The following is a 16617-nucleotide window of genomic DNA, read 5'->3' as shown; positions in this document are numbered from 1 at the left end:
GAATTTGGAAATGTTGGTTTTTAAGGAGAGCGGAAAACTGGAGCACCCGAAGAAAAACCTCTCGGAAAAAGGACGAGAACCTAGGGGGTGACAAACTCAACCCATATATGACGCGGAGTCCGGGAACCGAACCGAGGCCACATTGCTATGGTCAGACAAGTCCCTTTTTCTAGCGCTGTCAATAGTTCATCTGTGGTTTGCTTGCTTAGACATTGTCATGGGTTTGCATAATAGAGGCTAAGCTCACTTACTCTTTCTGAGACGACAAAGGAGCATTTATGTTTTTTTTTTATTATTTAATACTAAGTGGGTGGTTCAGGAAAATTCTAAATTCCCAGAGGCTGTGTATTACTAATCAGCAGATATGTCGTTTTTATCATTTTCCCCACAGCGTAAGGCTGTTTTTCTTCCTTTGAGTAAAATGTACGGCTAATCATTTGAGGAGAGAGAGTTAGTGTCCGAATAACAGACCAGTGTAAAGCAGGATAAACTGACATCATTTCTTTGACCACTTGGGGGAGGGCACAGCTCCCTGGCCCCCCTCGTACACTTGTACGCGCTGGGACGATCTGGGACGGCCCAACGTGCAAAGATAAAGGAAGGAATGAATTCAGTTTAGCCGATTTGTATCAGCCCTTCATCTGCCGCCCCAAACTCTACAGTACACTGCACCTTGCTAATTGCTCTACACTTTGAAATTATCACGCTAGCACTTGGTTGGCGAAGTTGCGTGGACATGATTTGCACATGAAACTGAATACAAGCTGAACCGACCAACGGATTCTACAGGATCAGAATTATTTAACCTGCCACCTACCTCATCTTTCTTTCCTGAGAAAGCATCCGTTGAAGCACACAGGCAAAAAGAAGTTCGAAAACGCATCCGTCACGGCCAGATTGAAAACGCATACGAGGTCCAGAACGTGCCACAGAAATGTTAAAAAAAACACACGGTGCACTATTAGTGAGAGAATATTGCAGGCAAGTTCTGCTCACACTTTATATCGGCTTAAACAGCCACAAGACAGGCCGAAGTATTCAGTTTGTCTTCTATTGTAGATTGATTGACAGTTGTAACAGAACCATTCAAAATCTTTGAAAGGCGGCTAATAGCCTCCCACGCAGTCGTTTTTAGAGGGGGAGGGTCATTCTTGAATAAGACTCCTCTTAAAACGGACGGTTGATATTGTGTTACACTCACTGGTTGTGAATTTCTCACAAATAAGTTGTAATAAACCTCCCCCAAAAATTAAAATGGCAAAGATGGAAAAATCGTTCAGTTCGAAAACGCGGCGCAAATAATCTTTTTAATTCGGAGAAAACCACAAAGCATTAGTTCCTCGTACTGTGGCGAGTTGTATACGTGCCAGACGTCGCGTGAGGTCTGACGTCAGTTTAGTTTGTTTGCTTTGATACAACAACGACGGTTATCTCTGCTGCTTCCGCTAAAGGCATTTGCGTACGTCAAGTATGGCGTAAAGTGTCTCACGTGCATGCCACAGGTGGCACGTAAATTAACCACGGTTTACCGTGGCAGAGACTGGACTTCAGACTCCAAACTTCGGACTTTGGAAATGTCATTTTATCTATCTGAGTTTATACCTTATACACCTGCAATGGCAACCGCGAGCTGCACTACATTCTACCAGATTACAAAAGACCGGAACTGAACACGCAAGCGGATTCCATTCGCGCGAAACTCTTTACCTGAATGCTTTCATGCTAATTTATTTTCTCACTTTCAATACCTATAAATATGCCTTTCCGTCATTTCCATTTTACTCATTTGACAATGACGACATGAAGTCGTCGAAACGTCATGCTGTTTTATTATCGTTAATTTTCTTGATGAAATGTTTCCCTAAATCGTTTTTTACCTTTTTTTTGTTAGGGATATAGTAATTTCGAGATTTTGGTCTTCCAGACTTCGGACTTCAGACTTCGCACTTCGGACTTCAGACTTCGGACTTGACGGTCTTCAGATTTCCGACTTCCGATTTCTGAGTTCTGTCCAACTTATTACTATATTGCTATATTCAACCAAATTAATTTCTTAAACGTTGAGAAAAAGAAGACTGTTCTACCGTGGTCAAGCTAAATGTTATTTTCACAAGAGGCAAAACAAATAAAGAGCTAGTCGAACCCTTTTAAATTTTACATGTAAATTCAAATTTATCAAGCAACTAACTTTGCAAGTTATCTTGAAATGATTTTATCTATACAGTTTTCTAACGCTGGAAAACACATTCGACGAAAAAAAAAAGAAACAAAGAAAAAAAAATCTTGATGTAAAGTAGCAACCAGATAAACTAACACCAAACAAGAAAAGGCAGTTTAACTGGCCTTGTTTTATGTCATTTGTTTTGCTTACTTTGTATGCTTCGTCATAAAAATGGATGAGTAGCTAAGCTTAGTTCAATAAGTTTTCCCCGTTTATTTGTTTCTACTGTGGGAATATTTTGGAAAGGGATATCTAGTTAACCCTATCTACAAGAAGGGGAGGGGGGCAGATTCCGCCCTCAACTACTTTGAACGTGGGTAACTTTTTTAATATTTAAACAAATACCATAAGGCTTGGTCACTTTTTCAGAAATTTATTTAGAAACAATTTGCTGTGGTTAGTGTTCAGCGACTTTAATGTTACCATGGCAACCAATTTTTGACAGACCGTTTTATTCGTAAAATGGAAAATCCCATATTTAAACGAAGAAAATTACTTTTCTTACAGTAATTTCTATGGTTTTAGAGGAATCCCCGTAGATAGGGATAAGCTTCTTATATACAAATTAGCTTGCATGGAAATGAAATGCACGACGATGCGATGGCCAAAACTGGAAAAGTTCGTACGTATGAGTGAGACAAATTTTGAATATAAAACTGATCGAAATTGTTCAGGAAGTGTGATGAAGGCGTTTAGTTTCGGAAGTTCGATGTCTGAAGTCCCTTGTCTGCCACGGAGAAGCGAATCAAAAAGCACTGGGGACGAGGTTGGCTGACTTCCAAACTACCGCGTCTACAACCTCGTTCCCAGGGTCCTCTCTTTTCTTAAGAGGAAAGGAGATGAAGAGAGAGGTTACCCTGAGAGCGAGGTTGCCGAGGGCGGTCTCCACTTGCTTACGTTCCGAGGAAACGCGCGCGTTCGCGAGACTCTTCTATCTCACCTCGCGTGCATCACAGCAAAACTAAAACATAATGCATCACACTCTTATAGTACTCAGGCAAGCTCAGTTACGAAGGTTTCGACGTTACTTGTTCACCTGCGCACGTGGAGTCTCTTCCTTTTCCACATATTCACCATTTTAAAGTGTTTTCATCAAAATATTTACGAAACACCAAAAGGAGCTCACGGAGGAGACACAAAGACCCCGAGTGAGATGTGTCTTGCGGTGCGTTTTTTAATTACTACTCAAAATCAAAGGCAGTTATACATAAGGGTACACATAAGGTATACATAAGGATTAGGTCATTAGTGATACAAGGCTTGAAGTCACTCGGCATTTTTTGAGATGATTTATTGTGTAATACTTTTATATCCTAAGAATTTATTTACGCAGGAGCATAAGGAAGGTGAAACTCAAAACAAGAGAGGCGAATAAGAGATAGTCAAGAAAAGTCGCCGTGACACAGGTCCGGCACATTCAATCAGACCAGTTTGCATTGCCGACCTTTGTGCAAAAAGCTAACAAAGTTTGCCATGCACTGTAGCTGAAGATGCGTTGTTTGGTTTTCGGCTTTAGGATCGATCTGAATCGTCATTCAGTGGCCGCTGCTACACAGTAAGCGATACCCATACAAAAAAAGAATGGCAAGAGCACCACGCCCAAGACTAGGTAACCAGGCGTCAGGAGTAATACCCATGGACACGCTGGAAGAGAAAAAACAAGAGATTGATGAGGGACTGGGAAGGATCGTAGAGCACTAAGATTGCTGGGATTGCTTGGCAGTCAACATATGTCGTTTGCTCACAGGCAACCCAAACTTGTGATACGAACGTTTCTTCGTTACTTGGAATGCTGTTACCAGTTGTCGTTACTAATGTCTGAGTTTTAGTTATGGGCAATACCAATTGTGACAGCGGGCTAGTGTTCCAGACCACAGCAGTTTATAAAGAAGTAAAGCGATACTCGGTCACTCGAAAGAAATACAGTATAGACTTCCGTTATCCACTAGCTGCAGAAACGGGACTTTCTTTAATTTATCTCTTAGATATCTTCTCTATTTTTGCAATGACTTAAATACCACAAATAAGACAGACCTTTGCCATGAAGACTGTACCAGGCGTGCCGACGATCGCACAACAGACATCCGTAACAGTACTCACAGCGATATTCTGGTAGCCTTTCATCTCCTCCTTCGATATCTACTTCAGTAGATGGTGAACCTTCTCTGTAAAAACAGTTGAAGAATATTAAAAAGAAGAAGAAGAGTGACGAAAAGAGAATGAGAAGTAGGATTTGTCGTGTTAAACCGTTCAATTTTACCATTCCGAGTCTGCTTCAGTCGTTCAAAGAGGATAATCTTATCCAGTTGATAAATCACTATCCAGCAATAAAATGGATTAGTTGACGTGATTTATGACCTATCCACTGGAATAAAGTTATCCACTCTTTGAATTGCTGGAGTTAGACCGGTTGATAAAAGTAAATGTAACATTCAAAAAAAGATGCTTAATATTTAGTCGCTACATTCCTCTGACAGTAATATTACAAGCTCAGAAAAGTGAAGCTCTTGATTTTCCAGGTACTGTATTAAATTACTTTCAAAGTAATTGGGTGATATTCATGACACCCTAATAGCACTCAGATACGCAGTTTTATTTGAAGTTGTGATTGTAGCAAGAACGAGTACTCTTCGTTCCGAATCCTTTTTTCCCATCAACCTCGTTTCCAAGCCCACTTTCCGAAAGAGAGGTTGCTTAACCACGTGATGCATCTTTATGACCCAGGCGCAACTTCGTCTGCCCCGAACTCTGGTGACGAGATAGGCTGTGCTTGAGAAGAACCTTTTCAAAATTATTTTTAAAATGGCTATCATGGTGCTATACCGATTTACAAGTGGCCACTTTACCGCTATATCACGGCCGCAAAACCCTGAAACATCTCGGGCTCATTAACCCAAACAAAGTTACTGAAAAGGTATTCTTACCCATACTTGTTTATTTTGCTTTCATCTGTTTGCGATTTAAAGTCGCCTTCTTCTACCTGGACACCAACACTTCTGCATGTACTGTGTGAAGGAATGTACGAAAAAATAAAAGGATTGAAATGTTCCAGCCGGCGAAAAATGATGGTAGCAAAAATTGACATGAATTGTGTAAATTAGTCTCCAATTCCAAAATAAATAAATAAATAAATAATAAATTTATGATCTCTTGTGTTCACTTCAACTTACTTAACGGATAATAATTTACAAAGTACATTACCAGATTTCAATACCGGTTTGTTCATCCCTTATATCAACTTGAGTGCCGCACCTGACAATATAAACAGATAGTCTACATCAGTTTCACTCAGAACTGAAACCATGCCAAAACGCGAAAAACTGGCGTGAGTGACTATTGGCCCAGCCAACCATGAGACAACCAGAGAGATTCGCAATAGACCACCGATACTAAAACTCACAAAACTGGAGCAGGAAACGGTGGTTGAAGAACCTCTCCGTGGACAGTGCCTCTATTCAAACATTCATTCGTTCGTTCGCTGGTTCATTGGTTCGTTCGTCCGACCGATCCTTCCCTCCTTCCTTCCTTCCTTCCTTCCTTCCTTCCTTCCTTCCTTCCTTCCTTCCTTCCTTCCTTCCTTCCTTCCTTCCTTCCTTCCTTTCTGCCTCCCTGCCTTCCTGCCTTCCTTCCTTCCTTCCTTCCTTCCTTCCTTCCTTCCTTCCTTCCTTCCTTCCTTCCTTCCTTCCTTCCTTCCTTCCTTCCTTCCTTCCTTCCTTCCTTCCTTTCTGCCTCCCTGCCTGCCTTCCTTCCTCTCTCAGTAAAAAAAAAACATCTCTTAACAGATTCTTATATCTCTACTTACTCTACAACTTCCCCCATGGCTTGTGCGTCATGTGAACCTTAGTTTCAGCGGACCTTTCAGCTGAAAAATAGTAATGGGTCAGAAAATTCGCCACAGTTTCCTGGTCAATGTCGAGAAAGAGGTTGTCGTTGTTCATCGTGTTGATACAATAATAATAAGTGTATTGTCGTTTGTCTCACGATGTAGTCACTTTGAGATGTAAATCGCGACGTTTCGACTGCTCACCGCTAGTCTTCATCAGGCGATGATGTCGACTGGTTACGCGGCACCGTTTATATCACGATGGTCTGCTGTGATTGGTGCATTTCGATGCCCATTGGTAGACTTCATGTCTGCTGGAGAATTTATATTTTGCATACTTTTTTGTCATTAAAGATGTCGGCCATTAAAAATGCTTTCAGGAAATAAAGAAACATGATCATTGGATAATGGAATTCCAGAGTTTTGATTGGCTTAGCGCCCATGTGATATCAGCCATAATACAATGGGCGACAAATGGCGGACATTAAATCGTCTTCTTGAAACACAAAATAAGCAAGATCTTACTGACCTTGATTGTTTTTTTAAAAAACGATTATTTCACCCACGCTTGTTGGATATGAGATCATCATCCGTGCTACGTGCCTGGTTGGCTGTTTATCAGCTCCGATATCTAACGCGCGCTCGTGGAATAATTGTTGATTATTTCTAGCCGCACTAATTTAAATATCCACAATGCTAGAGAAAATTTGTCAATATTTTTCTTTCTTGTATGTTAAACAAATACGTTTATAAACACTTAAAGGAAAAAGTAGAAAACCTTTTTACAAAAAGTAATGAAAAAAGAAAGAACTAAAATACTGACGAAATAAACGATGAACAGGACTTAAAAAGTAACTGAGAACATTTTTTCAAAGTATAACATCGCATGAATCAGTAATAGTGTTCTATTTTATTTAAGTCTGCAACCTGCTTAAGTTGTGTAAATAACTGCGAGGATCTTTCTTCTATTTTATCTTTTATCCGCAGTTCAAATATATGTTTCGTATATTTATATTCATATTCATTTATTCATCATTCACGGGTATATTGTGAACTCACAATATGACCAGCTCCCAGTTGGCTTGATAGCTCAGTTGGTAGAGCACTTCACCGGCATCGCAGAAGTCATGGGTTGGAATTGAGTTCAAGTCTGAATTTTTTCAGAACAGGCTTTCTTTCGGGTCTATCTTCTATTTAAGCTATAATTTGACGAAAAGTTCTTCTGTAGGATTCTGCATGTTTGGCTATTGCTTAAAATAAAGTTTTTTAATTTGAACGGATCTCCACGTACCTTAATGGCAAAATGTTGAGAGATATAGCTGAAGAACTGAAATGATCAAAATGGAAGCAAACGCAGCTCAGTTTTTATACTATAGACCGGTATGTATAGTCTTCATAAATGGATTGTGTATTGTTTCACACTGTTGTATTCGACTCTCCGTACTTTAAATCTCGTTCAGAAACCACCATCGACGTCAGACAACGTCAGACGACTGCTGTATTAAAAACCCACGGAGTCAATTTTGAATTGGTATTTTGATATATAATTTGCCTTATCTCGAAGGTGATTCCATTACAAAGATTTCATTACAAGAACCCATTTATTTTAATTAGTAAGTTAAATATTACTCTTGTGCCACTGAGAAAGGCGAGGTACAAATTAAAGGTTAGAAAATACCTACGTCAAAAAAATTTAAAGTCGTTAAACATAAATGGTAAACGAAAGCTTTTTGGGATATCTGATTGAGCCAACTTTTTTAAAATTCCTTGACGTAAAGAAAGTATTTGTAAATAGTAATGTAAAAACTTGGAAAGCTCTAGAAATTACTATCTTTTTGCAAATGGACGTTACACATGTAGGGAAGCTTGTAAATTCAATTGAAAGGCAGGTAATTTCGCTTTATGAAAGAGTAAAATTATTTGTTTTCAGCAAGCCACAATGATTAAAATTTAGCTATTCGTACAAACAATATCGAGCTTAAATGAGATTAATTCAAATCCCATAGATTGAGAAAAAAACATTAGAAGAAATAAAAAATTATCATGGAGTTGTTATCAAAACAACAGAAGCTGCATAACCAGCTTGGAAACGATCACGGAATTTGGGAGAAGTTTTCACCAAGTAGGCAGATACAATTTCAAGGTACATGTTTGGGATTAAATAAATATTTAACCGCAAACTTTAATGATTTTATTATGGTTTGCACTGAGTTGTCTTTCGATCAGTTCGACGATATTTTGTGCCTATGTTCCCCACTGGAAAGGTGGAAGTATAGTTTTGAAGGGAAGTAGAAAGTTTCTACCTGAGCACATTGATCAGTTTCTTCGCCAGTAGAAACAATTTGCAAAATTCCTGGCTTACATCAGTATTGGTACGGCTATTTTTCCCGCTATCTATTTCACTTACCTGGTGTAATGCAATTTCACATCAGCTTCCTGTACTTTCAATCCTAGTCTTTGAAATCGTTTGAGTATTTCGTTCTCGTATCGAAGATTATCACCGAGAAGTCATTCATCAACCAATTAAGTTTTGAAGTATTAATGTGCACGAAAACTGCAATTGAAAATAATAATTCATGGATTGAAACTGAAACATAATTTGCATACCGGGTGGCCAATGAAAATCTTGGTTCATAAAAATGCCTAAACATATCTGCATTATCTTGGAATAATCCTAAAATGACAGACTTTCCTTGATCCTGGCTTCACTTAATGCCGGGCTCAAGGAGGCATTGTAACGCCAGTTAGGCGTACCACTGGGGTCTATTTTTGTGTCATCTCGAAAAGCCAAAGAGCCCCAAATTTCTATCGATGGAAACGTGAAAATAATTATCCAGTTTTGTTAACAATTACTCCACTAGTGGACAGAAGCTAATGTTAATTATTTTTGGCTGCAGATGGCTAGGATGGAAATGGATTGCAACTTGAAAAAATTCTTCAGTGTGTACTAACTTGGTTAAGTCGTTATTGTAAAACGTATTATGGTTTGTTCTTACATTAATATTTTTCTCCCGGTGTTTTAAGGGTTCTTTGTCAAATATCTGTGCAGTTTTGACCACAATACAGCAAAATCGCCGTGACAGTGCCTCTTTAAGTCGCCCAAAGACGGTACGGCGACTTTTGGTTCCAGAGCGAACGCCTGCCCATATGGCGGATACATGGTGAAGACTCAAGACTGGGGAAAATGAGTAATTCCTTTTCGGAGTACCTTCCAAAAATCACAATACGATGACCGCTACAACACCTTGCCCCCTTCCCCCGCTCCCCATGAGAGCCAATAACACCAGTGCCACATTGGACAATCATGTGATCAGCAAGAGTTGTAAAAACCAAAAACCGACGATGAACTACTTATTGACTCTAAAGGTCTCATATACAGCTATTTCAATTAACGTTGTCGGATAAAAGCTTAAAGACATCTTCAAAGAGGCTGCCACCTCATCCACTTGATATCCGATCATTTTTTTCATCCAAATGGCTCCCAATCGTATATCTTAACTGGAAGGACGAGGCATAGCTGATGAACTTATTCATAAAAAAATCCACAGAATCTTGAGGTCTTGTCTTACAGCTTTACACTTTGATCCGACAACGTTAATTGAAATAGCTGTAGTTTCAGTTTCATTCAAATGCCTAACATTAAAAAGAAGAATTTGAATGTTCACTTCAATTCTCGGAAATACTGGTCATGCGTGACGTAGTCTGAATCTTGCCAAAGTTTAGCCTTTTCTTTCTCTTTTTTCTTTCAACATTGCAACCAAACATAAGAAACAGTAAGGTTATCATATTTTCGACCCGACTCTGCCCGTTCTGCATGCGAAACTAGAAGTGCGGAGTCCATTTTCCGTCCGGCATACGCCGAAACCGAAAGTCTCGATGCGAAAGCCGATCGAAAGGGAATCTTCCCGAATATTAACAGCGGAACTGCGGCTCATGCAACTGAGACTTGAAGCGTGAAAATTTCTTAAAGGAAATCAAATACAGCTGACGTTTTGGACAAGCGAGTAGCTTAAAGGCACCAAGCCCTACAACGGTTGCTGGAAAGAGTACAGCTGTGAAAACACTTTGAGTTAAGCTTACTTAGAATCTGAAAATGAGCAGTGGGGACGCCGTGATTGCTGTTCGTGAAGAACGCGCCAGGATTGGAGGTGTCGAGATTGCGAAGAAAACAGTGATAGCTGCAACGGAAGAGGGGTGAGTTCGATTTTTTTCTTTTAGATTCGTCCTCTTTCCTCCATATTTTCAAACCTCGTTTTCGTTGCTTGACTCAAAAGAGACATCTTAGTTTTAAACCACGGAAGTGAAGCCGAATGTCACATAGGTGCACCATGCGTAGGAAAGATGATATGTTGTTCAGACGAAAACTGTCGTATGTAATAAGAAGAGAAAAGAGAGCTGGATTCTCGAAAACTCATATTTCAGAGTTTGAGACTTCGTTAGACTGTGGTAGTTCTTCGTGATGTCACTTTACACGGAAATGGATTTAAAGCTACTGGAGTCGAAGTGATGAATTTTAGACAAGTTTCATGTAACTCCGTCAAGAGACAACAATGGTCTTGCTGGATTCTGCCAAAGACAGAGTAATTAGAGTTTTAATGCAGTGTCATAGTAATACCGAAATTGAACTAAGTTGCGAGCTTCAATTATTAGAACTATTTAACAATTATCCTGCTAAATTGCGCGGAATGTAGCCTGATCAGTACTTAGCCGAAGAGACAGTAGGCCGAGTTGGCTAAAAGTAGGGGATATTCCGCAAGATTAAGCAGGATAATTTTTTTTATTCTTCAACATACTGATAGCAAAGCACAGTTTTATTGCGGAAAAGCTGGAGATGGTCTTTGTTTCAGTTTTCTCACCGAGACACGAAATTACTTATTTCGCAGAAAATCTCTTGTGTAGAGACAACGAATTTTGAGCGCCATGACCACATTTGGGCAGCTAGTTTTAGAATACGCAAATGAGTAAAAGTTTAATTTACTTTGTCAGTATGAAATTTCACTTTGAAATTGAAATTAGAATTGATTGGTGTAAGTTGTACTTTCACATATTTTCTAAATTTCATGCATCAATTGTACACCATATGCTAATTTTAAGACTCATAAAATTTACGGTATTCAAAGTTTCTCAGAAACTTCCACTTGGCGAGAAACAATCGTGCTCGATAAAGGAATCATGTAACGCTTAAATTATGAGGAAATGAATTTTTTTTTCCGGTTTATTAAACCTCCCCTTTCAAATCACGGCCCAATTCGAAATGAAGCAAATTATCGAATTTCATGCTGAGAAACTGATAATGTATGACAACTGAACTTCGCCATCATAAAATACTGCTATAGGGTCCTATAGAGCTTTCATTTTCAGAATGGTTGCACTTTCGGATGCCACCTACAGACTCAAAAGTTGTAACCACCTTGTAAGGCAAACGAAGGTACTGCCCAAAAGCTTTCGGTCGAAGAGAATCCTTTCACTTCTCCTTACACCTAACCGTGGGCGCTTTCCTTTTGCCAGAACTGGAAGGATAAATTTTATGATAGTCCTTTGAATTTCTTCAAAATAGTGCGTACCAATTTCAGAGTGATATTATTTCCAAGATTCACAGTCTTCAAACATTATATGTAACAACTCTGCAGTGAGGAAGCCTTATTCTATAAGGCCTTTGGTTTCTCCTAAGGCCTCCTCAACAGTTGCTATGTAATACATATTTTTTGTACTCTTATTTTGCTTTTTTGTAACGTGTGTGGTGAAATAAACAAATAATATTTTGCAACACCATCCTTTCAAAATGATGCATTCGAAGTATTATATTGAGCATGAAAACAGTGCGAAATCCCTTTGATAAACCTGGGTCAAAAAGGGAGAAAAGACACAGGCTTACACGAGCCACAGGACACCCACACAGCCACCCGATTTTCTGTCTCCTAACAACTGACACCTTATTCTAGAAAGTATAAGATAAGTTTACAATCTGTTACTTCGTAAAGTCTTTGTATGTCTGTATTTGTAAGTTCTTGTTAGTTTTCTAAAGTGTTCCTATATTTGTCTTGTCCCGCCTCCATTAGTTTTGTAACTATTTTGCGTGACAAGCCATTCATTCTGTTGTTTTTCAAGTAAATTGTTGTTGTTGTTGTTACATGCCTTACAGAAGACGTCTTCATGTTTACTGATTTTGGTTGCTAAAGACAACATGTGATAAAAGAATCTTTATTTTGCTTTTAGTGTGATTGCATTTGAGCTTAATACTGTGGAGGCAGCTGGCAGGTAAAATATTTCTTCTGTTTCGATATTAAATCTTTGTTACAACCGTTAAGAACCGTCTATGTAAGTTACTATCGCGTGTACTCCAAAAGGAAATGTAAAATTTCCATGCTTTGAGACTGTCACAGTGCAATGCTTCTCATGTTAAACGCGTTTAGTATGGTTGACCTCTTATCCTTATTCTTTTGCTTATCTCACAAGTGTTCACACTAGTGACATATTAAAGACCCGGCTCTGAAATAAGGACAAGCACAAGCTTGTGGTGATCCGGCTCACGCCGGTTCACACAAGAAATTTCGTAAGCTATGCTTGTGGTTGTACTTATGTTTGTGCTTAATTTCACAAGTGTGAACCTGGCTTAAGTATTCATTGAATGAAAGAGCTATGAATTTAGCACCAGGTCCTAATTTCCTGCCAGTTGGTAAAACTATTTCCGCGGAAACAACAACAACAACAACAACGACCACAAGACTAGACGAAAACAAACAAGGAAAAAATAAAACAAAAACAAGCAGACTTATGTAAATAAGGACCTTGCTAAAAGTGGGCTTGATTGCAGGTTATTAGAAAATGTAATGGGAAATGAGCTTCCAGTTATTGCGGTGCCATTATATGGAGTACTCTCTCTCTTTTGCCTCAAAATCTGAGACAGGGGTGAGTGTGACTCCTTGGGGGTTTTCAAACGGAAGGCAAAAGCGCACTTTTCTTATTTTGCTCCCAAACGGCAATCATATCAACCAGTTGCTTTTACTTTAAATTTTTATATGAAGTTTAAATTGTATAAATGATTTTCTGTGTACAAATAAAAGTAATTAAATGAATAAAATCTTAAGTTAAAGTAATGTTAAATCCGAGAAAGAAGCTTTGATTCTATTTTCAATAGTTATGGAAACAACAACCCAAGGCCAGCACTATCAAGCTACCCCCAACAGCAAGCGTTACCCGCTCCAACAACTCGCGTTGTGATCGCCGATCCCCCAGAGCGAGACTGCAAGTATTATTGCTTTGGGTGTGACAGTCAATACGAGTGGTACAATTTGAGAGGAAAAGGTGCGTATACACAACACACGAATTGAACGTATAACAAAAGTGTAAGAGTGGTTCTCCGTCCAATGTCAGTCAGAGTCGGTTGTCTTTAAACCGTAAATTGTAGTTCTTTTCCGTGTCAGTTGTCTCAGAGAGTCAGTGATGGTGAGGATGTGAAGATCTGTTTCAGCCCCAAAATGCTCGCCAATAGGCCATTTTCATGATGGCGTCATTTTACTACAACTTCCAGAATTCATTTCGTTTTAGATAGCAGTTTAGATAGATAGCAGTTTATTGTGAAAATACGCTTAGCTTTTGTGAGACCAGCAAGCTAGGCTCACCAGCTAGTTTACAGGTATTTCACACTAAAAGATTAAAATAACTAACCCAAATTAAAAAACATCAAATGGCATACTAGGTAAAATTTAAATTTCTAATACAAATTAATCATCATGCGTAAAACAAAAATTTACAATAAAGAAATAAATGGATATAAAAAACTACAATAATTCGTATTGTGTGAAAAGCTCACTCGATCATAGTAGACCTGCCAGATCTAGTGTTCTGATACTGTTTTTAAAAGCCTTGTAAGTAGTCACTTTTCTGCTTGAGTCAGGTACTGAGTTCCAGAGTTTTGGTGCCGTAAACCTCCACGATTTAAGGCCATAAGTTGTAGTGCTGGCCTTTGGTCGCTTTAAAATGTCACTTCCTCTTAGATTGTATTTATTATTTCTAAGACCGATCAGTTCTTTTATGCTTTTTGGTACAGGTTCATTATTAATTGCATTAAAAACTGTGCAAATTATTTTTGCGAGGCGTTGCTTCTCAAGTGATGGTAAACCTATTTTGTTGAGTAGTTCGGAGCAGGGCCTTTGTTTTTCGTTAAAGACAAAAACGGAGGGCACGCTCATTTCAGTTTTCCTTTTCAAATTCAAATTTTGTAATCCCAGTGGACAGCAAAGAACAATAGCTCTAATTAGCATGAGAAAAGAAGAACCAGAAGGATTCTGGTAGTTGTAGTAAAATGACGCCATAGTGAAAATGTCCTATTTAGCCCTGGTGACCTGGGGCTTATTCAAGCTTTTAAAGGGCCATTTTTGGTCACAATTTGGGGAGAAGATCACTTCAGCCAAATCTCGGAATCATTTTAGTCCTAAGGTACGTTCCGGCTCTTGGGATTACGCATTTCAGCCCTAATTTTGGGGGCTAAAAGAGATCTTTTGAATTTACAGTGTACCGATTCACAATTAGTTCACTCCGAAAGGGTACTGTGACTGCAGAAAATTCACAACAGCAGTTTATTTGCTTTGCTTGTCTAATCGCTCGCACAAGCTGTATAGCTTACTGCCTCCCAAGAATGAGTGCGAAGTCAATTTAAGGAGTAAGCACTCTTTTACTACACGGCGCCTCCACACCATCCGTACTCGAAATAGTTTTATCTATCACTATGTCCATAAAGCAATGATGTAATTTTGTTCTCTTAATTATATATTTTGTCCTTTTATATTAGCTTTTTTTTAGCCCTGTATTGTCATTCGTTCATTTTTGTATATTTTTATTGTGAATCAAACGTAATTCAGCCTGTGGCTGCAAGGTTTTTGATTAATAAACTATCTATCTAAACTATGTATCTATCTATCTGTTATTTTCGAAATAAGATATGATCATCCATTTGGGTTTCTTTCCTTAATCGGGTTCAGCACCAGCCTCGTCCCCAGGGTTTTCCCTTAAAAATTTGTAAAAGCCCTGAGAACGAGGTTGGTTCAGCACAAAAGTTGCTTTATAAACATTCATCATATTTTTTTTCGTATTTTCTTATATTTGACTTGTTTTATTTTTCAGGGATTTGCTGGGTTTTATTGCTTCTTCTGCTCTATCTGCTCGTCGGTGCTATTCTTCTTCCGTTTGTTGTTCTGTCATGGGTGCATCAATGTCTTACCTGTTGCAGCGACGACTGATTATTGTCCTGGACCCAGGGCCCAGTTGTTCAAAGCCCGATTAAGCTAATCCTTGGTTAACGTGAAGTTTGATTCGAGTTTAATTACTAATCAATGAAGACTCTTCAAATAGATTTTTGTTCCTCAGTTTTGACTCAGACTTTTTTTCACCACTAGTTAAAAATTAGCTTCTAAAAACATTTTTAATTAGCGAGATGAAAACCTCGGTTAATTTTTAATCGCGGATTAGCGTTAATTGGCTTTCGAAGTTGTTCAAAGCCCGATTAAGCGAATCCGGGGTGAAGTTAAAGGGGCTCTGTCACGGCGATTTTGATGCATTTTGTTTAAAACTGCTCAAATATTTGACAAAGAACACGTTTTAGAACATGAAATTGCTTTTACAACACCGGGAACAAAATATTATTTTTTTTCTCCCAGCAAGAACAAACCTTATTAAACTTTCAGCGACTTCTCTAAAACACAAGGAAGACATTTTTTTCAAGTGCAATCCATTTCCATCCCGGCCATCTGCAGCCAAACATAATTAACGGTGGTTTCTGTGCATTAAGTAGGGTTATTGTTAACAAAACTAAATCATTATTTTAACAATTCCATTGCAAAAAATACGTTTTGGCTATTCACAGGGACACTAAAAATAGGTGACACTGCCCCTTTAGGGTGGACTTTAGTTCGAGTTTAATTACAGCAAATCAGTGAAGACACTTCAGAAGGATTTTTGGTCCTCTATTTTGACTTTACCACTAGCTTATAATTAGCTTTTAAAAAAAATTTTAATGAGCGAGATGAAAACCTCGGTTAATTTTTAATTGTGGATTAGTATTAATGGGCTTTAGAACAACCATGCCCTCAGTGTTGATCAAGTATTTTTTGCTATTTCTCGTAATTAAAATATGAAATTCAAACAAGTTATTTTCATTGTCTTTACCTGTATTTAGTTATGTTGGTAGTAAACCCTGCAATTAACTTGTTCGCACAAAGCACAAGCGTTATGGTATTTTTTCATATATGGTTCTTCTCACAAATAAAATCCCGTTTTCGTAAATTTATTTAAATAAGATAAAACCTTTATATAAAGGTGACCTTTGATAAGCTTAGCCGTTCTCTAATGGCGACTATTTTACACTGGTGTGTCTGAACTTTTCATTCCTATAAGTAGCCTGAAACGGGCTGTGCAATCAGTTTATTGACAGTACAAAGCCATGATTTTTTCTTTACATTACGGTATAAAGTATTAATTTCAAAAATAACAATTAATTTCGAAGTATTTTGAATTTTTTTTTCAGTTAATGCGTCTTTTTCGGAAACATTTCCATGCAGAGAAATCTTCAAGATTC

At 38.4% G+C, this 16617-nt stretch overlaps 3 protein-coding genes and 1 long non-coding RNA gene across 10 annotated transcripts in view; 2 read left to right on the top strand and 2 right to left on the bottom strand.

Annotated features, from left to right (window-relative positions):
- Positions 1–971, bottom strand: part of LOC146452570 (uncharacterized) — a 22700-nt gene extending 21729 nt beyond the window's left edge. Inside the window, exon 1 of the mRNA XM_085097531.1 lies at positions 818–971. The gene's annotated coding sequence lies outside the window, so the exon portion shown is untranslated. The remainder of the gene's footprint in view (positions 1–817) is intronic.
- Positions 1–16617, top strand: part of LOC146452553 (uncharacterized) — a 172781-nt gene that overhangs the window by 23856 nt on the left and 132308 nt on the right. The window lies entirely within an intron of this gene.
- Positions 2260–8590, bottom strand: LOC146452569 (uncharacterized). 6 transcript variants are annotated; one of them, XM_085097581.1, is made up of 6 exons: positions 8452–8590; positions 6024–6083; positions 5423–5473; positions 5146–5226; positions 4256–4386; positions 2260–3865 (listed from the first exon to the last, which is right to left on the bottom strand). In XM_085097581.1, exons 2-6 carry the CDS (start codon positions 6038–6040, stop codon positions 3753–3755), a joined length of 393 nt encoding a protein of 130 aa, XP_084953707.1. In that variant the 5' UTR covers positions 6041–6083; positions 8452–8590; the 3' UTR covers positions 2260–3752. The 6 variants fall into 6 exon arrangements, with proteins under 6 accessions (XP_084953707.1, XP_084953706.1, XP_084953708.1 ...); XM_085097580.1 differs by lacking the exon at positions 8452–8590 and adding an exon at positions 7336–7703; XM_085097582.1 differs by lacking the exon at positions 8452–8590 and having other exon boundaries at positions 5152–5226; positions 6024–6707.
- Positions 9782–16192, top strand: LOC146452568 (uncharacterized). 2 transcript variants are annotated; one of them, XR_014859683.1, is made up of 5 exons: positions 9782–10238; positions 12261–12302; positions 13183–13349; positions 15168–15638; positions 15701–16192. XR_014859683.1 is itself a non-coding variant. In XM_085097575.1 (4 exons), exons 1-4 carry the CDS (start codon positions 10138–10140, stop codon positions 15281–15283), a joined length of 426 nt encoding a protein of 141 aa, XP_084953701.1. In that variant the 5' UTR covers positions 9782–10137; the 3' UTR covers positions 15284–16192. The 2 variants fall into 2 exon arrangements, 1 of the variants encoding a protein (XP_084953701.1); XM_085097575.1 differs by having other exon boundaries at positions 15168–16192.

The sequence above is a fragment of the Pavona decussata genome, unplaced genomic scaffold (genome assembly GCF_977016875.1).
Source record: "Pavona decussata unplaced genomic scaffold, jaPavDecu1.1 SCAFFOLD_366, whole genome shotgun sequence".
In the NCBI taxonomy this organism is placed as follows: domain Eukaryota; kingdom Metazoa; phylum Cnidaria; class Anthozoa; order Scleractinia; family Agariciidae; genus Pavona; species Pavona decussata.
Note: the sequence above shows the minus strand (reverse complement) of the source record. Positions and strands in the feature narration are given on the sequence as shown.

Bases quoted from the DNA above. Each gene is read 5' to 3' on its own strand.
- LOC146452569 (XM_085097577.1), bottom strand. From the start codon at position 5,306: ATGTCAATTTTTGCTACCATCATTTTTCGCCGGCTGGAACATTTCAAT. The intron at 4,387-5,145 runs GTAAGAATACCT...CTGTTTTTACAG, and splicing joins AGCAAAATAAACAAGTATGG to AGAAGGTTCACCATCTACTG. The intron at 3,866-4,255 runs GTCTGTCTTATT...TTTCTCTTCCAG, and splicing joins GTACAGTCTTCATGGCAAAG to CGTGTCCATGGGTATTACTC.
- LOC146452568 (XM_085097575.1), top strand. From the start codon at position 10,138: ATGAGCAGTGGGGACGCCGTGATTGCTGTTCGTGAAGAACGCGCCAGG. The intron at 10,239-12,260 runs GTGAGTTCGATT...TTTTGCTTTTAG, and splicing joins ATAGCTGCAACGGAAGAGGG to TGTGATTGCATTTGAGCTTA. The intron at 13,350-15,167 runs GTGCGTATACAC...TTTATTTTTCAG, and splicing joins GTACAATTTGAGAGGAAAAG to GGATTTGCTGGGTTTTATTG.